This window comes from Pinus tabuliformis, chromosome 2_1 (assembly GCF_031772625.1).
Source record: "Pinus tabuliformis cultivar Carrire ecotype Pingquan chromosome 2_1, CPIR1, whole genome shotgun sequence".
Lineage (NCBI taxonomy): Eukaryota > Viridiplantae > Streptophyta > Pinopsida > Pinales > Pinaceae > Pinus > Pinus tabuliformis.
In genome coordinates, this window is record NC_142299.1 from 180,438,674 (window position 1) to 180,466,444 (window position 27,771).

Genomic DNA, 27,771 nt, shown 5'->3' on the forward strand with positions numbered 1-27,771 from the left:
GTTTATAAGATTGTTATGGTAGATGAAATTTGTCAAGAACTTCTACAAATTTTTTATTAATTGTCTTGCATTGAATTGATTTATCAACCCAGATCTCTGGAACAACTTTTGTGGCACCCCAAATGCATTGTCCCCTGCTCAACGCTGTGGAGAGAACTACAGTTTACCCCTATCTCTCTACTCTGAATTACTACACACGTTCCATTTGACCTCATGCAGCAAACATGCTCTGATCACATTCATACATTTAGTCTTCTTGCTGACATTCTGGTCCATCGTTCTCATCAAGTGGGTAAGGCGGACGAGCATACTGAGAAATGTGAAACCTCAAAAGCCATTTTGCACATGTGTTGCAGTGATAAATATTATTTTGGGTGCGATTAATTTGGGATTGGGGATTTGGCTTTTACAAGAGAAATTGGGAAATGGGTTTGATTTAACTCCCTTGCACGAATGGTTTGTACTTTTAGTGCAAGGATTGGCATGGTTTACACTCGGATTAACAGTAACGAGTGGGCTAACGTGGTCTGTAACGACATTTGTGCGTGTTTGGTGGATTGTGTCATTTTTGCTCGGAACAGTGGATTGTGTTTCAACTGGACTGAATTTCATCAATGACAGAGAGCTTCCCTATGGCACTATTCTCTCCCTTGTTTCATGGCCAGCATGTTGCTTGATGCTCATTTGTGCTGCGAAAAAGGATTTGAAGAGTTCAGAGGATGATCTTCTGTCAGAACCCTTTCTAGGCAGGGATTACTGAAATCATGGGTATCTCAACTCCAGCGAGAGGTTTTCTGAGGAAGATTAGATAAAATTGAGGTTAAATTCCATTGTAACTCTTTTTGCCAAGGCAGGATTCTTCAGCAGGATAACATTTTGGTGGTTGAATTCTCTTTTTTCCAAAGGAAAGAAGAAGCCTCTAGAAGAAGATCATTTGCCTTGTGTGTGTGGAGATGATCAAACAAAGAATAATTATACAACATTTATAGAAGAAATGTTGAGGCAAAAACAGAAAAACCCATTTGGCACTCCATCAGTTTTCTGGGCTTTGGTTTGCTGTCACTGGAAAAATCTGGCAAGGACTGGGTTCTATGCTTTTCTCAAAATACTTACTCTGTCTTCTGGACCACTTGTTTTGAATGCTTTTATTGGATTTTCAGAAGGTAGACAGTCATTCAAATATGAAGGATTTGTTTTGGCAGGAACACTCTTTATTGCCAAGACCATAGAGTCCATATCTCAAAGGCAATGGTATTTTGGCACTAGACGGATTGGTCTGCAAATGCGCTCTTCACTCGTTGCAGCAATTTATCAGAAACAACTAAAGCTGTCCAATGAAGCTAAACAGGTACATACAGCCGGAGAAATCATGAATTATATGGCGGTAGATGCTTATCGTATTGGCGAACTTCCTTTCTGGTTTCATCAGACTTGGACAACAGTACTCCAGCTTATATTTGCTTTAGGCATCCTCTTCCATGCAATTGGATGGGCCACACTTTCGGCCTTGGCAGTTATCATCATTACCGTTCTTTTTAACTCTCCATTGGCAAAGTTACAACATAAGTTTCAAACTGAACTCATGTCAGCCCAGGATCAGCGGTTAAGGGCTACCACAGAAGCTCTGGTGCATATGAAAGTACTGAAATTGCATGCATGGGAGGAACGCTTCAAAGAAAGTATTGAGAAGCTGCACAAGGTAGAGTTCAAATGTCTATCTGTGGTTCAGTTTCAGAAAGCCTATAATTTGTTGTTGTTTTGGTCATCTCCCATTTTGGTTTCGACTGTAACGTTTATAACCTGCTATTTTTTTAAAATTCCTCTTACTCCAAGCAACGTTTTCACGTTCATAGCCACTTTGCGCCTTGTTCAAGAACCAATTCGACTAATGCCTGATGTAATTGTTGTTATCATTCAAGAAAATGTCTCATTAAGTCGTATCATCAAATTTCTTGAGGCTGCTGAATTACAGGATCGGGTGGTTGAGCGTGTATTTCTTCAAAACTCTGACCACTCTCTTCTTATCAGTTCTGCAACACTAAGTTGGGATTCCAATTCATCAAAGCCCGCATTGAGAAACATAAACTCTTACTCCAAGCAACGTTTTCACGTTCATAGCCACTTTGCGCCTTGTTCAAGAACCAATTCGACTAATGCCTGATGTAATTGCTGTTATCATTCAAGCAAAGGTCTCATTAAGTCGTATCATCAAATTTCTTGAGGCTGCTGAATTACAGGATCGGGTGGTTGAGCGTGTATTTCTTCAGAACTCTGACCACTCTCTTCTTATCAGTTCTGCAACACTAAGTTGGGATTCCAGTTCATCAAAGCCCGCATTGAGAAACATAAATATGGAGGTTAAACATGGCCAAAAATTGGCAATTTGTGGAGAAGTTGGATCTGGAAAATCAACTCTTTTAGCTGCAATACTTGGAGAAGTACCAAAGTTAAGGGGCAGTGTGAGTATGAATTATTTACCTCCTTACCTTAACATTGTCAACCATTTAAATTGATTGATTCTCTTTCTTATTGTTCTCAACCCTGCCTCTGCAGTTGCAAGTCTATGGCACCCTCGCATATGTTTCTCAGACTGCATGGATTCAAACTGGAACAGTACGAAACAACATATTATTTGGGCGTCCCATGGATGAGCAGAAATATCAGGAAGTTATCCTCAAGTCTTCGCTGGATAAAGACCTCCAGAATCTTCCCTTCGGTGATCAGACTGAAATAGGAGAAAGAGGTGTCAATCTCAGCGGTGGCCAGAAACAACGGATACAGCTTGCCCATGCCTTATATCAAGATTCTGATATTTATCTATTGGATGATCCTTTCAGTGCTGTTGATGCTCATACAGCTACTAGCCTGCTTAAGGTTAATATGGCGATTTCCTTCTAATATAAAGGTTTTTAAAGTTATTATGTAGCTGTTACTAATTTGCTTGTTGCACCTTTATACAGCAATGATTTTCATTTTCTTTAGCTTCCGCAGATCCTATTAATCACGGATTTTGATGTGTAGGAATACATAATGGGAGCACTGTCAAACAAGACAGTAATCCTTGTAACACACCAAGTTGATTTTCTCCCGGCATTTGATGCTATTCTGGTTAGTAAACAGTTGTCCTAGCCATGTGGAAGCTGTTTGTTTGCTTGTATACAACATTTTGACGAAGTTTTTTAACAGATTGCACATAATTATAACTCCTGTAATTTTAACATATCTAATGCTCATAGCTTTGGCAATTTTTCTTTGAATTTCTACACTAAAGTTTCTCTCTTTTGTAGTTGATGGTAGATGGGGAGATTCATCAAACTGGGAAATATCAGGAACTGTTGGTCTCGAGTGAGGTATTTAGGGAGCTTGTGAATGCACACAAGAATACTGTTGGTTCCAATGAATCAGCAGCCACGATGCCATCCACAAAAGATGAACCGATTAATGACGAGAGAGAAATTCAAAGGAGCAAATCACAGAAAGAACGACTGATTTCAAATAGAGCTCCCAAGGGGGATCAGCTAGTTAAAAGGGAAGAGAAGGAAGTTGGGGACACTGGTTTGAAGCCATATATTGACTATTTGAAATAGAATAAAGGTTTCTTATATTGTTCTTGTGCTGGTCTCGGTCATCTTATATTTCTGATTGGGCAGATTTCAGGAAATATTTGGATGGCTGCAAAGGTGCAAAGTCTTCAAGTCAGTGTATTAAGTTTAATAACAGTGTACTCAGCCATTGGGTTCACATCTATATTGTTCTTATTCCTTCGGTCATTGCTTTGTGTTATTTGGGGGCTTGAGGCATCAAAGTCCTTCTTTTCTGAGCTTCTGAGTTCTTTATTCCGAGCACCAATGGCATTTTTTGATGCAACTCCATTGGGAAGAGTTCTGAGCAGAGTAAGTATTTTATGTAATCACCATGGGCTTCCTTCTTTTCTTTTCGCTCCTTAAAACAAAAAGTGAAATTTGATGTACATCAGGGTAGTAAACTACTGACATTTATCTTCCCCACCTCCTTTTTCAGGTTTCTTCAGATTTCAGCATTCTCGATGTAGACATTCCTTTCTCTTTTGTCTTTGCCATGTCGTCTACCATGAATGCTTATAGCAGTCTTGGAGTTGTGGCTGTTGTAACATGGCAAGTTTTGTTTGTAGCCATTCCAATGATTTATTTGACCTTTCAACTCCAGGTAAAACGCCACTTCACGCAAGTTTCTTGAGAAGACTCTGTACTTCACTATGAATATTGTGAGAGAAGCTATAATTGATTTTTTGTTTGTTCAATTTAATCAGAAATACTATTTTGCCTCTGCTAAAGAACTGATGAGACTGAATGGTACAACGAAATCACCTATTGCAAATCATTTTGGCGAGTCCATAGCAGGAACAATGACCATTAGGGCTTTCAAGGTTGAGGATCAGTTCTTAAAGAAGAACTTAGACCTTATTGATAAAAATTCGAACCCCTTTTTTCTACAGTTTCTCGGCAAATGAATGGTTGATTCAGCGTCTAGAGATGTTAAGTGCAACTGTTCTTTGCTCCTCTGCTCTTGCTATGGTTCTACTCCCAAAGGGCAGCTTCAATCCTGGTATGAACGATGAAACTAAGGGTCATCTGTGGGAGATATCTGCTGTTACTGGATGCTTTTATGTATACGATGATGATGCCTAACATTTGAACTGGTGCAGGTTTTGTTGGGATGGCACTATCATATGGTCTGTCATTGAACATGTCATTGGTTTCCAGTATTCACATCCAATGTACACTTGCAAACTACATTGTTTCTGTAGAACGCATCAAACAGTACATGCACATTCCTAGTGAGGCACCAACTGTTATAGAAGATTGCAGACCACCAGATAGTTGGCCCTCGCATGGGAAGGTGGAATTGCAAGACTTGAAGGTACCTGAGTTGTGCATTCCAACAAGATGAATGTGTTAACATTTATTTTTTTAACTAAAATTTGAATGGTTTATGATGTTTGCAGTCGAATATATTTTGATATGTGTGCAGATTAGATATATATCCAACAGCACCCTTGTTTTACGGGGCATTACATGTACATTTGAGGGAGGGCAAAAGATTGGCATTGTTGGGCGAACAGGAAGTGGGAAGACCACTCTCATTAGTGCTATTTTTAGATCAGTGGAACCTGCAGGGGGTAGAATCCTTATAGATGGTTTGGCTACTACCTCTATTGGGCTTCATGATTTGCGGTCACACCTTGGGATTATTCCTCAAGAACCAACTCTTTTTCGAGGAACTGTTCACTTCAACTTGGATCCATTATCTGAGCACTCAGATTTGACAATTTGGGAAGTATGTAAATGCTATTCAACATAACATCTCATTGAATTTATCATATGTGGGATGACAATAGTAAATAATTCTTTGAATTTATTTTCTTTCTTTATTAAGGTTATGAACGATTGTCAACTTGGAGACATTGTAAGAGGGAAGGTGGATGGCCTAGATGGACCAGGTAAATTTTGTTTTAAATATATATTTTTAAATGTCATGGAATTCTTTGACATGAGGCCAAGAATTTGGCTGTTAGATTTGCAAGTTTTTCGTGGCACTAAAAGATCAATAAAATGTAGTGGGGGACGATGGAGAGAATTGGAGTGTAGGACAAAGACAATTATTTTGTTTCAGACGTGCATTGCTAAGGAAAAGTCGAATCCTTGTTCTAGACGAAGCAACAACATCAATAGACAATGCTAAGATGCCATTATCCAGACAATAATTAGAAAGGAATTTGCATATTGCATTGTAATTACCGTTGCACACAGGATACCGAATATTATGGACAGTGACATGGTGGTTGCCATCAGTGATGGTAAGGCCCTGTAATTGTATCTTATCTCTGTGTTGTATGCATGGATTGGTTTCAACTGAATTTGTTGTAGTTGAGGAAATGGACAGTAGTGAAAGTGAGTCTATTCGTTTCTAACTAATTTGAATGCTTTTGATTTGAATTCATGCAGGTGAGATGGTGGAGTGTGATCATCCATTGAAGCTGGTGGAAAGGGAAGGATTGTTATTTGGAAGGCTTGTGATAGAGTATTGGTCCCACACATCAAATGTTCTTCTTCATGCAACAAGCACTAAATGAATAACTTTTCCGTCTCTCTGCCCAGATCATGAGATCTTTGGTCGATGCTTTAACTCTTGCATGAAGGGCTAATTGTAGCATTGGTGACCTTATTGTTCAATTGATGTATTCTTGTGTTAGATAAGATCTCATTGTAACAACGATCAAAATGACGGGTCTACGAAAATCTGGGAGGCCAGTTGTTTAAAATTAGCTCATCTGTTGTTGCAACCTGAATTTTCGTTCATAAAAAAATACTTTGAACAATGTGTTTTTGTGCACAAGGGCCTGAAAAATTCTCTGTTGAAATTTCTAAGTCTAACCTGTTAGAAATTCTTCCTGCACTATCTGGTTTATTTCACCTACTTGTTTAAATTTTTAACAAGTTATTTAACCATATAAATACTGAAAATAAACACAAATGCAGTCTCAACCATCTAAAAATCATCAACAGAAAGAATAGACAAACACACAAGTGACACCATTATTTTTGGACAATCTTCCCCGGAAAAACCCAACTTGGGAAAACTGGTGCAGCAGTTCTGAGGGTTTTATTACTAAGCAATGCTTCTTGAGTACAACTAGGGTGCCAAACTGGCTCACTCAACAGAGAAATCAATCTGGCAACCATACCTCTATTCGGAAGTAGATATTCAGCAATTCTGCTCCATGAAAATCTCTTTGACGCTTCTCAGAAGCCCTGAGTCAGCCCTCCTGGCCTCTGCATCACTCAAAATCCCCTTGTGTTAGCCTTCTGCTGTTCTGTGCTGGCTCTCTGGCCCTCTGCATCATCCACACAGGCCCTGCGAGCCTCTGTGCAGTCACTCTGGCCCTCTGCGTGGCTCCTGCTAGCTCTGCGTAGCCTCCTTTGCTTTTGTCCTGGTCCTTTGGCACTATCTCTGCCTCTCTGCTATGCACTCATTGCCCCTCGCTGCAACTCAGATTACTTGTTCGAATTTTCTCAGCAAACCCTGGTCCAGAAAATCAAACTGACTAATAAATCTTGGTATATCTCCAACTGACCCTCAAGCCTCCTCTTATACTTTTTATGTCAAGTTTTCAACGGCCGAGATGAAATCTCTAATCAATGGTTAAGATTAGATTGGGCTTGATCCATGTCTTTTAGAACATTCTCACGCAATTTTATATTAATACCCATTAATATTTTAATTTTTCTAAGTTTAGACTTAGGAACTCCATTAAAACTATTAATTATTTTAATATCTTTCTAACCGGGTGGAATTTCCCCAAACCAATTCTTGGTCTTGGAGATCTCATGTGTTTCAGCCTCTCCACCAATTTTCATGGCTAGAGCACATCCGATGCTACCCCAAATCAACAGTTCCTTCTATTATGATGCAAGTTTGGAAATGGTTCACCTATTTGAACCAAAATGGGTCTTGATGGATTGATTACTGTTGGGATTTGAAATAAAGTAGATGCAAGTTCTTTTCCCACCTTTCAATAGACTGTTATTGTCTGTATGGAATGGATGAATGCTCTATTTTATTATTTATGTGGAATGGATAAGGGGTCTTTTACCCTCTCTCAATGATGTTATGAAACTTAAGTTCTCTAATTATTTATGAGAATCATAGGTTATGCATTCAAGATGACGATGTGAGAACCCATGAGGTGTAGATCAATTAGTTTGCATGGGATTTAGTTCCCAACAAGTCACAAGTTCAAACCTCATGGGGAGCGCTTGAGGATGGAGGCCACTTTGGGGGAATTAAACTTCCGAAGGGACATCCAGGCTCAGCCAAGTCCCGCACTTGTATCTTGGTGATAAGCATCCCATTGTGGGTGCATCAATCTTCTTCCATCCAATAAATGGGCTAGCCTAGGGCTAGGCTTAGCATAGCCAAAAATAAAAGAAGATGAGGATGTGAGAATCGTAAGTTATGCATCTAAGATGATGTAGCTTTGTCTTAAACTACATTGGTTTTTAATTGGTGAAGACTGCATTCTGTTTAGCAAAGCATTTGTGACTGCTTGTGTCAATTTCATAGAGTTTGATCTGTATGGAAATAGACACAATTTTTATTGTTCAAACATCTTCATTCTATTATTTTGAATACACTTTTTCAAACTGCTAACAGTTTTAAGGTGAACAAAAATCAAAGTACTCCAGGTTGCTTAGTATGCCTAGCATAGTAGTTTTCTTTGTTTACATGTATTTCCATGATTTGGCAGACATTTATGTTGCACTGGTTGTGAATTGTTAATGGTTTCGGATGTGGATTAGGATTAAATAGCTCTTTTTTGAGGAAATGTAATGGTATGCTGGATTGCATTTGAAATATTTGTTTGGTGAGGCTTAGTTTGATGTTGAATTTGTGTATCTTTGGATCTCAAAATCTGGAACTATCTTATGTTAGGTTTGTATTATAAACAATGACTGAAAAACTTCATTCACCTATTTTTTATGCATGTCATGACGTGGGTGTCGTTTGGTATTATGTTGTGATCCATGACTTGTATAATGTGCTAACCAGGGGTTGCTTTAGCATGGTAAATGTGTGGCTGACACATACAATGCTTGCTATTTTGTTTTGACTATTTTACTTGTCCTCTGGAAGGAACTTGCAAAAGAAGAATGGAGATCAAGATGGGAAGACTAGCTCTACAATTTAAAGCAGAGAGCTAATGTTAGAGATGCGGGTCAAGCATCATCTTGGGGTGCCAGGATGCGCCAGCAGAACTATTCAACTTCCAATTGATCAATTTGCTAGCTTTTCTAGATGCACTTATCATACAACAGACAAAGTGAAGAGAGGCTCTGTAACCAGGAGAAGCTGCATCAGCTTTAGACCTTTTCTATTGTGGCCTGCCCTGTTTATACTTACCCTGTTGCACTGTATGCTTGTAGATATGCAAGTTAATAACTGAGAATACTTTGAAATTGGTTTCAAAGTATGAGTTTAGTGAATGTCATGTTCTAAAGCTTATTGTGTCCATTCTATTTAGATATATCTGAGGCTAAGGATGTGTTGACCCTTTAGCCTTTAGGTGAAGGCTTATCATCCAAAGATCATATTGTATCTACACTTTCATTGTTATCATAAATATACAGTTTCAATAAGATCAATAATTTTCATAATGGAGCAATGCCAACGGATTTGGGACTTTATAACCTGAATTTTAGTAATTACCTTTGCTGATTTGATACGTCGGGTCTTAGTCCATCCAAACCAACTTACAATTTTAGTTATAACTTTACAATTTTCCTTGGAATGTAAATGAATGGAATGTCAACTAAAGCAGGAGGCTTACGGGACTGTACTAAAGTTTTCTTGGTTGCTTCCTTAAAGACTATATGTTATATAAGAATCACAAATTGACAGAATGAGTTCAACCAGACCAGGAGGCTTGTAGTACTGCATTGAACTTTTATGCTTGCGTCATTTTAGACAATATATGTCATATAAGCATCACAAATTGATAGAATGAACTACTGGTAATGGAGTTGAATTAGACATGCGGGTTACATTTACTTTGATATAATAAACTTCTTGTGTACTGGTGTTTAGATATGATTTGATGTGCTACTAGTGTAAGAGTGGTTATTGTCATTGTAAGTAAGGTGATTATACCAGCAAATTTTTTATTAACTCGGCAGCAAGTGTGGCCTCCCCTTGTATGGGAATAATACAATGAAATGTTGCTGACTATCACCATTGAGAACAACCCACAGCTATATCATCAATTATTCTTAATACATACACATTTTTCTTGTAATTTTGCCCAGCCCACCATAGAATTTATGTGCATGTTGAAGGTGGCTGCTTATTTCAAATTGGGGAACTTGGCTTAAAATTATGAGTTCCAAACTTAAATCCTATTTCAATGAGCTGGCTACACATCTAATTTGTTGAACTTCAACCTTGGGAACTAAACGGATGCTGACTCTTTTTGCTGTGTCGTTTGTTTCTTCTTTCTAAATGATGATGTGCCCAACCACATACTAGCACTTACAGTAATATATTCATCCAAATTTGTCATACGTTTGCATATTTTGTGCACTGTATGGGCTGCAATAGCTTTATAATTTTTGTGCTCTTTAGACATTCTTGCAAGGGGAATGTGATGGCCCTTTTATTTTTGTACTCGTAGACACTCTTGGTAGTGCCAAATGGTACTTTGAAATATTGTTGTTATAAAATAATAGCTACATTGCACAAGCATCTAGAATGCCGGAACATTGGGAAGGTGGATATGATTGTTTATAACATCAAAGTTTCTTCACATTGCACAAGTATCTAGAATACAGGAACATTGGGAATGTGGATATGAGGGTTTAGAACATTAAAGTTCCTTCCAAATTTACAAGAAACGTTAGGTTGGGAGTGGCAATACTATAAATTAAATAATTATGAAAAAATATTCTGAATCACAATACATCTTATAGTGAGTGGTGCATTGATATATCATATTTCAATTTATAAAATGTTTGAAGGTATTACTTACCAATGTTCAGATTACATTCATACCCTGTTTGAAGGTATTACTCACCAATGTTCAGTTTACATTCATACTCTGTTTGAAGGTATTACTTACCAATGTTCAGATTACATTCATACGCTGTTTGAAGGTATTACTTACCAATGTTCAGATACATTCATGATAGATGAATGTAATCCACGTATATTTGGTTAAATTCAAAACTGACTGAAATATAATGCCAATATTGGAATGTTATGCTTCTTATAAATGCGTATACTCTACTATTTATTTCAATCAAAATGTGGGCTATTTCTGAACTATTTTGTCTCCTAGGAATGCTTCAGATTTTAGTATTTAAATTTTATTTCAATCAAATGCCTCCTATCTGTTGGAAATGCAATATGGTATATACTATAGTATATCAGACTTTACTATGTTAGTATACTGAACTATTCAACAAGTTACAATGTCTTCAACAAGTTACAATGTCGTATCGTTTCTTTCACCTCTTCCATTACAATATAATAGTATTTTCTAATAACACCTTAAATAGGTAGCATATGGAAAAATTACATCTCGGAAGAGGTACAAAAACATGTTCACATAAACAAAAGCAACTACATGGATAATGGATAACCTCTACATGACATTACTATTATTTACCAAATAGCCATATTCGAATACACATAACTAATCATTTCAAGTATAACTCATTATTCATCCACCCTAGCTTTAACCAATGTCCATTCACATGTTGCTATTTCTCCACACACTAATATTATTTACAAAATACCCATATTCAAAATACACATAACTATTACTTTCAACTCTAACTCATTATCATCCACCCTTTTTTTCAACAATGTCCATTCACATGTCACTATTCTTTCACAAACTATTATTATTTACAAAATATCCATTTTCAGAATACACATAAGTAACTATTGCAATTGTAACTCATTATCATCCACCCTTGCTTTCAACAATGTCCATTCACATGTCCCTATTCTTCCCCACTCTATACATGTCCTTATTCTTCCCCACTCTATGCTATTCTTCACCACTCTATGCCTTACGGCATTTCCTTTGCAACATAAGGTGAAAATGCTAGTTTATATTTTTATTAATTTACCATACCTCTTTTATAAATATGGTATTTGGCCCATAGGATTCACTTAAATAAAACCTATTCTTGAAAATTAGGGCGAATGGAAGGTTTTAACTCCTAATTTCAAGGGCTAAATTTACCTTTTTTACCCTCTCCCTTAAAATAAGGTGGGCTATTTGAGGTGATTTGTAAAAATGTACTATGATACAAAATATTCACCCACTAAAAATTTAAAACCCCTTGATTTCGCAAAAGGGCGAACATTCGCCCCTAAAATTTTCCATGATCCCTTCCTATACTCCTCAGATTCAGTCATCAACAGATCATTTTGAGAATGAGAAAGTAGCAACTGTTCATCCTCTGCCTCAAAAATTTCAAGCAGCTCCTGCTCTTCATCTTCTTTAGTCTGATACATATCTTGTTGCATGTTGGTGGCTAGATTTTCATACTTTTACTCACCCTTTTACCCTGTTCTTTTTATCCATTTTACGCCAATAATGGTTAATCGATATCTTAAAACACACAGGTATACCTCTTCTCATGTCTTTATGGATTATTGATCAACGAAGCAAAGTCATAGGGGATTATAACCTAAGCAGCTTGCTAATTTAGCTATTTCTACCGATTTGAAGGAAGAATGACTAGGATCATGATTCATCGAATGATACTGTCAAAGTTGGCAGCGATATCCTTGAACATTGGCTACAATAGTGAATCAATCTCTTGATTGGCATGATAATATCTTTTACATTCTTTTTCGTTCTGAAAACCACCATGTAATTAAAGGTAGACAACGTCATAATTCTAGGAACTGTATTATTGATAAAAATGTATAAAGTAGGGTTGTGGGCTATGAAAGCTATCGCTATTAAGAGTCATTAAAGTTACAGGAGAAATACTCTAAATCTGATTCTGTAACAACATACTTGTAATATTTCTTTAATTAATGACAGTTTGATCTTTTGAGCATATTGTGATTCATTGATCTCACCACAACCTTGATCACGGAGTTGGGGTCACTCTCCTCACCAAATGTTGTTGGATTAGATCTGTGTTCAGGTTTATTTCCATGAGTTTAGTGTTGTTGTGAATGTTTATTAGTGTGTGCTTTGAGTCCTAATTGTTGTTACAATTATTACTTGTTGTTACTCTTATTTGTTGTTACAGTTATTTCTTGTTGTTACACATTGATGAATTTATAATTAATGCTCAATGCTGGGTAGGGAAACTGTGGCCTGCACATAAAATGCATGATAGCCTTGAAATAACTAGTATAACCCTGAGTTGACAATTAAATGTGGATTGTGTGAATTGAATCATTCATACTTGAACACCAACATTTTGGCACCATTGTTAGGGAGGATATCAAAGGCGTGAAAGTACGAATAATGTTGACCATAGGACTGATCTCTCATCCTAGCGAAGGAAGCTTACACCTTGCTCCAAGTCCTGAGTATTAGATCGTTTGGTTGTTTGGTTTCTTAATTTTTTCAGGATTATTCTCTTGTCCTGGGGAAGGAAGTTTTTATCACCTTGCTCGAGGTCTGGAGCTTTAGGTTTCTTTTTTTAGCTTTCATAAGCACTGCTCTCTCATCCTGGGAAGGGTACTTTTATTTTTTGCCGTGTTTTAGGTCCTGAGCTTAATTTTTTTTATTTGTTTCTTTCTCTCTTGTTTTCTTTAGGGGCCACTCTCTCGTCCTGGGGAGGGAATTTCTTATCCGACTCCAAGTCTTGAGCTTTTAATTTGCTTGAATGTTTCCCTTTTTAAAAGGGATTGATTTAGGCAGAATAAATTACATCTAAGAGATCATCTCAAGGGTTGAGTCTGTAGCATCATCACAAGCTTCCATTCGGGTAAGATCTCATACAAGATCTAGATGAAAATCAATTTCACAACCAAAACCTCCCCCAATAGCATAAGTGCAAGCCAGGGAAGAAGACATAGCAAGTAGAGGATCTAAGGAACTGCATATTGCAAGTTCAAAGCAAGAATATTTGAGGTAATTCTTTGCACCATTTGATCAAGGGAGTGTTGTTAAAAAACTTCAAACACCTCTTATAGAACAACTAGAGTCAGAACCTATTGAGATTCCAATTGGGTATTGGCAGATATTCATGGCTCCTGCAACTTCTTCCCAATTAGAGATAACAAAGGTGATGTGCCTATGAAGCCTATTATTTTAACAACACTACCTAATTTCCATGGTCTTTCTTCCGAGGATCTGAACACATTCCTTTTTGAATTCGACATTTTTTTTCGGGGTATGATTATATTTTTTATGCATAGAAATTGAAGATATTCCCCTCTACTTTGAAGGGAACAACCTTGAGATGGTTTATGGGTTTAGGGGGAAAATCTATTGCTACATGGGATGATATGAAGACGATTTTCCTTGAGAAATATCAAGACTACTACAAATCCTGAGATGTAAAGGAAGAAATTTTTAAGATTATGCTGAAAGAGGATGATAAAATGGAAGATTTTGTGGAACATTTTCAATATACTTTGCAGAGATCAGGCCACAGTGACCTGGATAAGAATATATTTAAGATCATCTTTCTCAAAGTACTGAGGGAGGAATCGATGGAGCTATTGAACGTAGTAGAGAAAGGAGATATATCAAAGGAATAATTTGATACCATCTATGAATTATGCATGAAGTGTTCAAGAGGGGCTGCGAGACAGAGGTAGGGAGTCCAAACTCTTAAAACATCCAGCGGTGGTGTTACAAAGGTTGAAATTGGGAATCTGCTGGACAACCTGAGAACCGGTATCCTAAGCACACTATCATCGCAGCTAGACGTGTTGCAGGCAAAACAGAAGCAAATGGAAGCAGAGAAGGCTATGTCTATTTTCTGCCCTCAATGCAGGAAGAAGCATCCATTGAAGGAATGTCCATTAAATTCTGTGGAGACTTGTGCAATATGTGAGCAGAGCCATTACCCTAGCACTTGTCTGTCTCTTCCTGGATTGAAGGCAATATTTCAAGGAACAAATGAAGAAGCATATCATCTTTACTTTATGGTATCAAGGAAATCATGGCAACCACAACCGCCGAACATGAGTCAAGGCATGCCCCAAGACCTGTCTCAGTATTTTAATAATATGAATTTTGGTTAGCAGTCTGTACCCTTTCCACCTTCTTGACTGCAATATTACCAATATCCAATGCCCTGACACCCATGGTACCCTCAATCTAGTCCAAATTTGTCATGGTCCCAGAATTGGTGTGGACCTCCTCCTCCTCCTTCAGGACAATTCTCCCAACCTATGCCACAACAATGGCGAAAGCTACCTGTTAATGCAATCACTAGTAATCGTCCTCTTTGTCCTCAACTATTTTTCCAATCCAATCCAAATCCAAATAATTGAGGGGCTCAATAGGTTGAGTCACTCAACCTCCCTTCATATAGTATCACCACCATGGAATGTAATGAATTAAATCTTCAATTTGGTCGGGTGGTCAATACTCGGAATTCACCAATAATTGTTGAACATACTGATGATGAAGTCTCAGAACTAGAACATAGAACAAAAGGGGATGAGCCAACACAGATTCCTATAAAGAAACAAACCCCTTGACAAACTATTGTTACTAAAGGATGTCAGACTGATCCACCTTATCTAGAAAGATTATCTTTGAGCAAACAATTCCTCATCCTGAATTTATCCTTTTAGGGGAATTGCAGAATTTATTCGTTAAAAATTCTGATACTTCAGGCTATGAAGGATGTACCGATTTATGCTAAGGAAATTAAATAATATCGTACTAAGAAACCTGGCAGAAAACCAAAGGACCCACTTACTAATCATGGCATGGGTAAATTATGAGATATAATGTTGGGGAAATTTGTACATGTCAAATATAGGGATCTTGGGAACCCGATTCTGACAGTACAGATTGATGGGGTGGATATTCGAAATGTATTGATAGATTTGGGGGTAGTGATTGATGTTATAACCTCTACAACCATGATTACCTTGGGTTTGTGAAACCTTAAACCAACTCCCACTGTCCTTGAATTAGTAGATTAGTCTACTACAAGACCAGTAGGGAAGCTGGAAGATATCACTATTTCAGTAGACTCATGGTAGTAAGTCATTGACCTTTTGGTTTTACATACCTAATCCCCAACTAGTGGGCATCCCTTGATTTTAGGAAGACCTTGGCTCGCAACCGCAGATGCTTACATTGGGTGTTGGTATAGAAACATGGTAATATCCAATGTGGAAGTCACAAATAATCTTATCCTTTACCCCCCTGCAGAACCAAGTTCATCAAATGAACTCGGATTTACCTTGATATAGAAGTCTCTACCTACCAAAGAGCCTGAATCTAGGAATGCAGAAGTTATACCTCTTAGGGTCCTATAATTTTTATAGAATTGTTTGATTATAGCTAATCATTATTATGTTTGAGATGTTGTAAATAATATTTCCTCCTGCAAATGATTTCCAAAGCGGTACCAAGTAATAAGATTTAGGGAGATTTTTGCATATAGATGTTTGGATAAGACTGTGGGTATTTTCATCCGAAAGAGCTCAAAAGTAGATTTTCAACCATACTTCATGCACTCAAATTCAATTCCTGGATCAAAGGAAAGAGCAAGTTGAAGTCTGCACCAGAATGCACATAAGAAGGCATAAGTGAGAAATCATATATTTTGAATTATTAAAATTAATTCCAAAAATAAATGAATAAATATAAACTCTATAAAAACTTGAAAAATCCTTTATTCATTATAAATCCAAAAGTCAAGGCTATGGCCCACCCCACACTCATGCATTAATTCCCCCCAACGTTAAAGGCATCCAGATGTGTGCATATTATAATCCATGGTTATGAATATGTTTTGGACCCCCAAATTCCCCCAACGTTAAAGGCATTGAGATGTGTGTCCAAATTCCCCCAACATTAAAGGCATTGAGATGTGTGCATATTATAATCCATGGTTATGAATATGTTTTGGACCAGCCCCTTCGACATTTAACCAAAGGGGAGTTCGAAAAGTGGTTTTCACTCTTACCGTCCTTTACAACTATCACCCTCACGTGATTTCAAACCCCCCTCCCCCTAAACCTCTTACTACCCACCCCACCTCCAAAATCCATTAATTGTATTGGTTTGACTTTTATAAATATGGCGGGAATGGAATTTCATGTGACCATGAAACCAATGTTGTGTGGATGGGAGGCTGAATGAAACAGATCAATCGAAACAAGATTTTTAGAGGAAATTGAGGGATGGAAAGCAAAGTTGGTGAAATGAAATGACAAGCAAAGGAGTAAAATAATTTTACAGCTACAGGAAAAAGAAATTTATGGATGCGGAAAATAAATACATGAGAGAAAATAAGAGGGAAAATTTTCAATAGTATGTTCATGAAAGTAATGTACAGGAGAGAAAAAATAAGGAGCTTCATGTAAACTAGTTTTACACATAAGAGGACAAGTCAAAATGAAAGTCAAAATAGAAATGTTTTACCAACCATGGATTTACAAAAAACAACACATGGTTTTGCAAATCCATCCAAATATTTACAGGAGTAAAAGGAGGAAGGTAAAAGGAGAAAGATGACATGGTTTTGAAAACAACACATGGGTTTCAAAACCCATGGGAAGAGAAACAATACATGGATTTAGAAAAAAACCCATGGATTTTTGAAACAGTATATGGATTCGAAAACATGATGGATTTATAAATCATTCTAATAAATACTTTGAATTATGAATTTCATTTAAATATTTGGAAATATCAATTTAAATATATTATTTAAATCCAAATATTTTGTGATAAAACAAAGTATTTAAAAGATGATGGATAAAACAATGCACATTACAACATCATGATAAACAGTGACAACATTGCATATTCAGCACAATAGTTTTAGAACAGAAGGAATAGAAAGACATCAAGGGTTGGTTTTTGAACAAAAGAACACTATTGTATATTGTTGAAGTATCAATGGATTTTCCAAGTAATACAGAAGCTCTTTCACAGGATTCTTGTGTCAAGTTGTTGGTGAAGTGCATATATCTGTCTTATGTGTTTATATTTCTCATTTCATAGCACATATTTGTTTTCCAAATCTGAATTATTCAAGAGATAAGTAAAAGGAAGAATTTGTTTAAATCTACACTCTGCACCCGGTTACGAGTAATTTCAATGTTTTCTTCTGATCTTTAAATATAGAATTCAGGTAACAATGCTCTATGTTTAAAGTGAATCTTAATTTGTTCTCCTTTCTCCATTTCATGGACTTTAAAGAATCCATTCAGTTTGGCTACCCTACCCTGTGAGATCTATTTGTAGACACTGCAATCAATCTGCATTTTATGTAATAGACTCCATAGCCCAATGGTAATCTAGTTATCAAAAAACCACTCAAATACAAATCAAACCTTAAACTTCATAACTAGCCTAATATTCAATCCAACAAAGTTAAATCTTACAGAGAGATCCCTCTCTGAAGTTTGCAAGGCTAGATCTCAACTTCCAAAGTTGGTTTGTGGTTACCTTGGTGATTTTCTTCTACAACCTCAAAAAATTACTGAGTGCTAATAAGACCCATCCTTACCATCAGCGAGGCTCTTTGTTTTAGTGCTGAAATGGAGGACGACACCATTAGCACCTTTCTCAGCAGTCCCGATTCCGTTTCTGAATCAACCTGTCAGTTGTTAGAAATTTTCATTAGTTGTAATGTTCAAGAAGATATTGAACCTGAAACAGAAGTAAAAAACATTCATGAAATTGTACCTCATATTAGTGTTCCTATAGAAATTGAACTAGGGAAAACATTGGTTATTAATCCTAACATTTCACACTCCTAGTACAGTGATGTGTGGTTTGACGGTAAGTCACATGGGCGAAGCCCGGGCAGACCGAAGTTCAAATCTCATTGAGTACAATGACCTGCTGTGGTGGCAGCTAGAGGGGCGGATTCCCCTTTCCCGTGAGTCTGCTCTTGCTAAAATCATAGGAACTTAGTATACCCGACTTGCAGGTGGTTGGTTATGCTCTTGGTGTTATAGTGGCAGCTATGAGGTTTGATCCTTGGTCTCCCATAGCTTAGGCCTGGCAGTTATCGATTCACCATGTGGTTAAAAAAAAAAACATTTCACACTCCCAATCCAAATAGCTGCTGAAAGTGCTTCTAGAGCATTTTCTTGGGAGTATAAAGATATGACATGAATCCCTACTGATTTATGTACTCATCATATATACATTAAAGAGGAATGTCAACCTGTTAGGAAGCCACAAAGAAGAATGAACCATGCCTTAAAAAACATTGTCAAAGATGAATTACAGAAGTTATTAGATGTGGGTTTTATTTATCCAATATCAGACATTCAATTTGTTTCCGCACTGGTCATTGTTCCTAATAAGAATGGAAAGTGGTGGATTTGTGTTGATATCAGGGAACTAAACAAAGCAACTCAGAAAGACCATTTTCCCTTACCCTTTATTGACCAAGTTCTTGATACATTAGCAGGGGAAGGAGTTTTTCTCCTTTCAGGACGGGTTTAGCAGATAAAATCAGATACAAATAGCTCTTGAGGATCGGGAAAAAACTACCTTCATATGCCCTTAGGGAACCTTTGCCTACCGTGTCCTTCCATTTGGCCTTTGTAACACACCTGCTACCTTTCAAAGGGAAATATTAGGAATTTTCTCTGATCTAGTTAATGATAGTGTTGAGATTTACGTGGACGACTTCACCCCATATGGGGATTCCTTTATAGAAACTTTGAAAAACCTAGAGAAAGTACTTGAAAGATGCAAGAAAACACATGTTTTTGTTAGTACAGTCAAATTTCATATGATGATGAAAGAAGGAATAGTGATGGGACACTTGCTTTCAGCTGCAGGAATTCAAGTTGATCCTGTGAAGGTAGAGGTAATATTAAAGTTTCCTATGCCTAAGACACCGACATAGGTATGCAACTTTATTGGTTATGCTAGCTATTATAGCCATTTCACATAAATTTTTTCTAAAATGGCATTCCCACTTTTTCAATTACTACTTAAGGATGCAGAATTTGTGTGGATTGGTGAATGTGAAGTAGCGTTTGTAGAAATCAAAGAACTAGTCTGCAAGGCTTCGATATTACATGGTTCTGAATGGAAGCTCCCGTTTCACATCTCTACTGATGCTTCTCAAACAACACTAGGGGCAGTTTTGGAGAAACATGAGGACAAGAAACCGTATGCAATTTACTATGTTAGCAAGAATTTGACCCTCGCTGAATTAAACTATACGGTAACTGAAAAGGAGTTCTTGGTTGTCATTTCTGTTATTAATAAATTTCAGCAATTTATCATAAAGTATCCTACTTTCATGCACATTGATCATACAACTATCAAGTATTTGATGAACAAACGAATAACCCCTGGTCATGTTATAAGATGGTTACTGTTAATTCAAGAATTTGATATTACCATTGTAGATAAACTAGGGAAAGATAATGTAGTTGCAGATTTCCTATCTAGGATGGATACTAGTGATGAAGGTACACCTGTAGAGGACAGTTTTCCAGATGAATTTTTTTTTGCAATTTATACTCACACTATGTGGTATGCAAATATTTCTAACTATATTGCGACAAGAAAGGTGCCTCAACACTTGCCTTACAGAGAATAGCGAAGGATTATCCATCATAGTGCTCCTTATTCATGGATGGAGGGATATCTCTTTTACACAGGATATGACCAGCAAATATGGTGTTTCATAAGTGTTGATGACATATATGATGTGTTGCAAGTTTCTCATGATGGCCCTTGTGGGGGAAATTTTACAGATAAGCGGACAGGTCATAAGGTGTTACAAATGAGATACTATTGGCCTTCTATTTTTCGTGATGCAAGGAAATATGTTAGAGGGTGAGATAGTTTCCAGCGGATGGGTCAGACTGGCCGGGCAGATGAAATGTCATTATAGCCCCAACTAGCTCTTGAGCCCTTTGAAAAATGGGCTATTGATTTTGTTGGTCCATTTAATCCACCTTCACAACAAAAAGTTCACATTCTGGTTTGCACGGATTACGTGACAAAGTGGGTAGAGGCCAAGGCTTTTGTGAAATCAATAGAACATGTTGTTTCAAACTCTTTATTTGAAGAGATTATTGCACGTACGAAGCCCCTAGCGAGAGAGTTTCAGATGGAGAGGCACAATTTACATCACATCTGATAGCAGGACTTATGAAAAAGTATGGAATCAAGCATAGGATAGCATCTCCATATCACCCTCAAGCGAATTGTCAAGTTGAAAGCACAAACAAGGTACTAAAGAATATTCTTACAAATACTGTAGTGAAACATCACCAGAATTGGGTTGAGAAGCTTCCTTAGACACTATGGGCATATTAAACAGCATGGCTGAACACAACAGGTTTTTCACCATACGAGATTGTATATGGGAAATCCCTTTTGTTTCTAGTGGAATTTGAAATTAAGATGCTCAGGGTAGCCCTTGAAGTAGGTCTAGATCTTTTAGAAGCCCAGAAACACTGACTGGAACTGTTGAATGAGTTGGATTAAATTTGTTTGGTATTTATCTAGAATATTGCTACAATCTAACAATAACAAACAAAATGGCGCAATAAATTCATTAAGAAAAAGGTATTTCAAACAGGAGATTGGGCATTGCTCTATGATTCTCAGTTCAAGGATTTTAAGGGAAAACTATGCTCGAGGTCGATGGGACCATATGAAGTTGACACGATGTTCGATAATGGCATTGTTATACATATAACAATTGATGAGGCCCATACTCCTCTTATCATGAATGGACACTGCCTCAGATTATATCACAGTCTAGCTTCAAGAGACTCCTCTGCACCCCTGATTAAAAAAAAAAAATCAAAATCAATAATATATATCTATATATCTAATATAATAAAATGTTGTTACTACCCTATCATTATTCTTCCTGTAGATATCTCACTGGTGTTGTTACTCCTCCAGTGTTGTTACTCTGATCGTGGAAATTTTGTATAAGTACTTCACTAGTGTTGTTACTCCTCAGGTGTTGTTATTCTGATCATGGAAATTTTGTCTAAGTACTTCACAGGTGTTGTTACTCTGATCATGGCAATTTTGTCTAAGTACTTCACTGGTGTTGTTACTCTGGTCATGGAAATTTTGTCTAAGTACTTCACTGGTGTTGTTACTCCTCTGGTGTTGTTACTCTGATCATGGCAATTTTGTCTAAGTACTTCACTGATGTTGTTACTCCTCCGATGTTGTTGCTATGATCGTGGTGGTTTTGTCTAAGTACTTCACTGGTGCTATTACTCCTCTAGTGTTGTTACTCCTCCATGTTGTTACTCCTATGGTGTTGTTACCCATGGCAATGGTGATTTTTTCTAAGTACTCTGGTGTTGTTACTCCTCTGGTGTTGTTACTCCTCTAGTGTTGTTGCTCTGTCGTGATTTCATCTAAGTACCTCGGTGTGGTTATTCCTTCGGTGTTATTACTTCGTGGTGATTTCGGCTAAGTGTTCAATCGGTGTTGTTACTCTTCAGGTGTTGTTACTCCCTCGATGTTGTTACTCCTCTATTGTCATTACTCCGCCAAGGTAAGTCACCAGGTATCCCTAATCAACTTTGTGGATTTTAATTGATAATTCACTTGACATGACTCGATATGGTCAAGGATGGTCATCCCTTAGTTGGGGGGAGGTACTATAATTAATGAAAAATATGCCATAATTAAATTACAATAATGACTTGTTATTATCATTATTGAACCTTGTGCTAAGTGCGTACACTCCACAATTTCCACCATACTTCACACGGTTATCCATATACATTGGGACTTGAATTTAGTACTATTGTAATAATGAACGACACTTTCCAACACTACAAAGTAATTACCACAAGTACCACTCATTATTACCATTATCCGCCATGGATTTTTCCATATTTCACCGTTACCCTCCCAGATTTCACTCTCACTGCACCTCATCACTATCACAACTCTCTCAATGCAAATCTACTTGTCGGCACTCCTCCTTGGTAGTGTGGTGTCACTCCAAAGTGTTGTTACGGAGTCATTGCGGAATGGATGTGCAGGTTGTGAGACATGAACTAGACAACACAGAGCAGGTTCGACGCAATGCAGATGTTTGACAAGTCTTCTTGGATGCATGATGGCATGTGTATTTTGAGAGGCTACAAGGATTTGACAAAGCTATCACAGTTGAATTTGTGTTAAACCTGGAAGGAAGTCAGTCCAAAGTTCGTGGGTTGGATATTTCTGTCACGGAAGAAGTTATTTCGATTGTTAGCAGGTTGCAGTGAGGAGGTCAAAAATGGTTCTCTCAGAAGTCTCCTCTGCTACAGTTTCAGGAATTGTTTTTGCAGGTTGGGGAGACAACGGTATAGAAAGGAAGGGAGTATGATTGTAAATCTCTGCCATACCCATGGGCTGAGGTGGTGTATTTTATTATGAGGTATGTCACCTGCGAAGGTCGGTTTTCTACACTATTTAAATACCATTTCAAACTCCTTGCATGGCTTCAGTTTCGGCATGTGCAGGTTCATTCTTTAGACATGACATACTTTCTATGGAGCAGCTTTCACTTAATGGCACAGTCTGCCCACTGGTCTCGACAACCATTAGCGGTTCTCACAAATCATGTGTTGGTTAGATTATTGGTGGTGCATGCTCTATCTCGAACCTTTGTGGCTTGGCCACAATTCACCAAGCTAGCGGAGGAAGAACTAGTGGGTATGTTGCCTACAAGGGAGGAGGAAGAAGAATTAGCAACGAAAGAAGAGGCCACAGATGATGTTGTTATAGCTTTGCCTGTTGGCCCAATAGAAATAGACACAATGGCGATAGAAGAGAGTGCAATCGACGCTGCTCCATCAGAACCAGCATCAATTGCCAATTTAAGAGGAGAATCACCACCCTTAGATGCAATTACAGGTGGTTCTAACACACAAGAACTATCATCACTTGTCCAAGCAATTGAAGAACCTTTTCTTGAAAATGTAGGTGGTTCTGACACACATGAACCAACACCACCTGTCCAAGCAGTTGAGGAACCTTTGGTTGAAAATGTAGGTGGTGTTGACACATAAGAACCAACACCACATGTCCAAGTAGTTGAAGAACCTTTGGTTGAAAATTTAGGTGGTGCTAACACACAAGAACCAACACCACCTGTCCAAGCAGTTGAAGAACCTTTGAATGGAAATGTCGGTGGTGTTGCCACATAAGAACCAACACCACCTACTCAAATGAATGTGGAACCTTTGGAAGAAACAAGGGCCACAATCAACACTACTCCATAAGAAGTAGTGTCGGTTGTTGGTCAGAAGGACAATTTGGAAGAAGCACCGGAAGAAGGAGAAAAAGGGAGCATAGAACAGTCGTGAACATAGAAGAAGGAGGAGGGCTTGCATCAATAGGCATTAAGAGAATGGAAATTGATGAAATTATTCGTCGCTCTCCTTTTCTTGCATCTTTGCCAAAAGGAGAAAGGAAATTTTGTTCCCCTAGATGCATGGAAAAAGAAAAAGCTTCTCCCCTGATCCAATTTTTTTTGGGACGGTTAGAGGGATCATTATCGACACTGTTACTAAAGAAATGAGTGTCGATTGGTGAACGAATTGAGCTAATTGAAGTGTAGGAGGTCGGCACTGCCACACAAGAACCAGTGCTGACCAAAGGACAAAATGAAGAAGCGATGGCCGATACTACTTCTACAGAACCATTAACATGAGCATGGTCTACTTCATCTAAATCTACAAAATCACTTACCTTATCAATATGTTGCTTAGCAGTAACTTCTCATGTACCATCATATTGGGGAAGCCTTTAACCATAATTAAGAGGCAAATCATGAAGTTGAGCAGGCAAAATGAAAGGGGCATATCTCGTTGCCATGACTACTACCTGAGTAGTTGGGTGACTAGCGGACGGTGTGACAGAAACAACAAATGATGGAAAAAATGGATGGATATATGTTGAAACAGACAATAAAGGACCCAGATATAATGTGAAGATAGAACCATAAATTGAACTGGCTTGTAAAGGGCCTGTTTTTTGAGACAAGGCTGTCTTTTTAGTACTTTTCTAGACTTTATTAACCAAACTTTTCAGTTTACTAAACTATTGAAGAACATTTCGACTGAACTCTTTTTCTGTAAATGGGATATAAGGACTAACAACATATAAATCCACTAGTATTTCGGGAATATAGGAGCAGGATTTGGTTTTAGACAAAGGAACTTGAGAATCAATTTCTGGTAAAGCGATAGATCTCCTAAGAGGGATATTACTTGCTTGACTTTCCACCACAATCCTCTCCTTCCTAAGTAATGTTTCAGGATCACAAACAACCATAGGGGGATTTGGATCAGGATTCTAGCTAGTATACCTCCTAGAGGCCAGATCTTCTAATATAAATTTGTGTGCAACTAATTTGTCACAAGTGTTCACAATCATAAGAGCTATGTAATTAATTCTTGAGTTCAAATGACAATACAAGGAATTTAGCCATTATTCCTTGATAATTGATCAACTGTAGCACCTATTTTGAAAATCCACTATTTTTTTTTAACATCTTATAGTTCAAATTGCACACAACAAGCAATAGCATTTGAAGTCCAATAACAAAGCATTACCAGCCATAAGAATGCAATAAAATACTTTTACTTAGAAACACAAATACTTTGTATTGTCCATGGGACCAAGAATTAAAAAAGAAACACCACTTGCATAATATCCTTTACATTCCTTATTCCAAAGATGCCTCAACTTGCAATAGGTTTTAGTGGCATTTTGAATCATTCTTAATTTAACTAGTATTTTTTGTGTTAGTAAACTCAACAAGCTATATAAAACACTGAAATCTTCATAATGCATTATGTCTTATGCTCTCTCTTTCTTTCTTTCTTCTCCTTTTTTTGCATATGGGAAGATGTATCATGAAGTGCAATGTATCTTCATCTTCTTGTTTACAAAGTGAACATAGGAATTCTTTTATATTCTTCTATATATATTTTTCCATATCCTTCTTTTTAGTACTATGTAATAATAGCTTAACTTAAATTAACAAAGTAGATGTTTCCTTGTAATTAGAGATTTTATATTTTTGAAATATTAACCTTAAGTTGATAAAATCTCATTCTCTTATCTTCACTAACCTTTCTTTTGCACTAATTTAAAATAACCTATATTTTTTTATTTCCAATTTTCTTATTTTTATTGTATCTTTAGATCATTATACTCACTCTTATTTGAAAATACATTGTATCATTACATTCATGTACGTCCATAATCATAACCACATCTAGCTAAATGCAACTTAATCAAGTGATTTTGAATACATAAAATGGATTCAGCCTAAAAGATTCACACACTCAAATGAGGCCAGTTACACAACTCAATTTTACTATTTTAAAGAATAACTTCCATATTTAGAGTAAAATTGAGTGAAAAAATGCCAAAAAGACCAAAATATCCCCTATGGTGGAACATAGCATCAACTTTAAAAAAAAGAGTCTATTCACTAAACATTTTTACCTTTACGGTGGAATAAATATTTTCACAAGATTGTGATTTTTTATTATTTAAAATATGCTTTTAATATATAAATAATTTTAACACTAAAACAATTTCACGACACTACAATTATGCAATTTATAAATTTTAAAATTAATTTTCAAAAAATCAACCTAAAGATATACTAGAAGGTCAAAAAAGTGGTATGGAAATTACACCATACAGCGGCCCAAGGGCAAGTTACAGTTAAAGTTCTGGCAACAAAGCATTACAAAAGTCTTGTTGCCCCACTCTGTGGCATTGTCTATAGAGGCCAACATTGTCTAAAGAGGCCACAAATTAGTCCGATGGTATCTTTTGTTGGCATTTGGTAAAAAATTTCAAAAAATCAAACTACTCGAGTGTTTGAATCATTTTTTGATGGTGAAAATAGATTAAGCACCATCAAGAACCCGGGGCACCCAAAACCCCAAAGTTTGACAACTATAACCCAAATTTTCAAAAATTTATACCATATTTTATCATAATCTTGCAAAAATTTCCATTATTTTCTAAATTAATTTGTGATTTCTTTAAACTACAATATTCCAATTTATTTCCTACTCTGAAGAATCCGAAAAAAGATAAACACAGGAGTTACACTTCACAACTTTTACTCCATGTGAAAAGTGGGAACAAAGCATTACATGTATTGAATTCTTTTGAATATCAATGGACATTTGAATAACTTCCTGGCAACCAGTGCATAATAACATAGCAGCCATGGGATGATGATGATGCCCCCGAACCAGATTTGACTGACAAGAGTACATAATGGCCGTCATTTGCAAAAGGCCCACCATCAAAAAATGTCGTATAAATGTGAAAGAAAGTGGTGGGCTCCAGTATTGCAGCAATGATGTTGTCACTCCTGGGACTCCCTTCTTTACTTTTATCAACCTGGTTGTTCGTAACGAACTTGGAAGCGACAGTGCTATATGCACAAGTACTAGCTCTTACTGCAGGCTGTCACTTGATCAGCTGGCACAAGTTTGCTAGGAGCTTTGTTGACACCTAATCCTCAACGGATGGGTGAACTGGAACGCGAACAGTCATCAAGAAGATGAACTGATCCGTCCCATTTATGTATATAAATGATAGTTAGCTAATGAATTATGCAATCAGTTTTTCTCTGCCCATTCTGGAGTTACCCTGGCCTGACATGGTATCAGAGCACAGGTCCCAGATTCCTTGTAACTCCTCTGGCCATAATGCCTCTGCCTGAACGTTTGCCTGGCACCTCTGCCTGAACGTTTCATTGGCGCCTCTGCCTGAACGTTTTCCATAATGCCTCTGTCCTGCATGTCATTGGGTCTCTGAGTATCAGTTAAGAGTCATTGATTGTAATGCGGCCCGTTCTCGCTCTCCTCCCTCTCCGTCTGCCGCTCTCCTCCCTCTCCGTCTGTCGTCTACCACTTGCGGAGTAGCAGTAGGTGAAACCAATTCTATGGCTGCAAATGGATTAGGTGTTTCACCGGAAGAGGATTTGGTTTGATCAACCTTCACGATTTTCCTGATTTCCATGACCTCCGAGATCTTACGTTACTGCAACCATGCCTGAATTGTTCAGA

General features: G+C 37.3%; 1 protein-coding gene across 1 annotated transcript; it reads left to right on the top strand.

The window, feature by feature from the left end:
- The first annotated feature begins 453 nt into the window (after positions 1-453).
- LOC149199304 (ABC transporter C family member 10-like) lies at positions 454-6,453 on the top strand. Its single transcript, XM_089400540.1, is given in 15 exon segments — positions 454-525; positions 809-1,978; positions 2,238-2,459; positions 2,554-2,874; positions 3,022-3,108; positions 3,288-3,893; positions 4,021-4,185; positions 4,289-4,456; positions 4,458-4,584; positions 4,685-4,899; positions 5,011-5,316; positions 5,416-5,479; positions 5,598-5,717; positions 5,720-5,836; positions 5,985-6,453. Coding segments are annotated over 15 exon segments (3,888 nt in total). The 3' UTR covers positions 6,113-6,453.
- Positions 6,454-27,771: the final 21,318 nt, after the last annotated feature.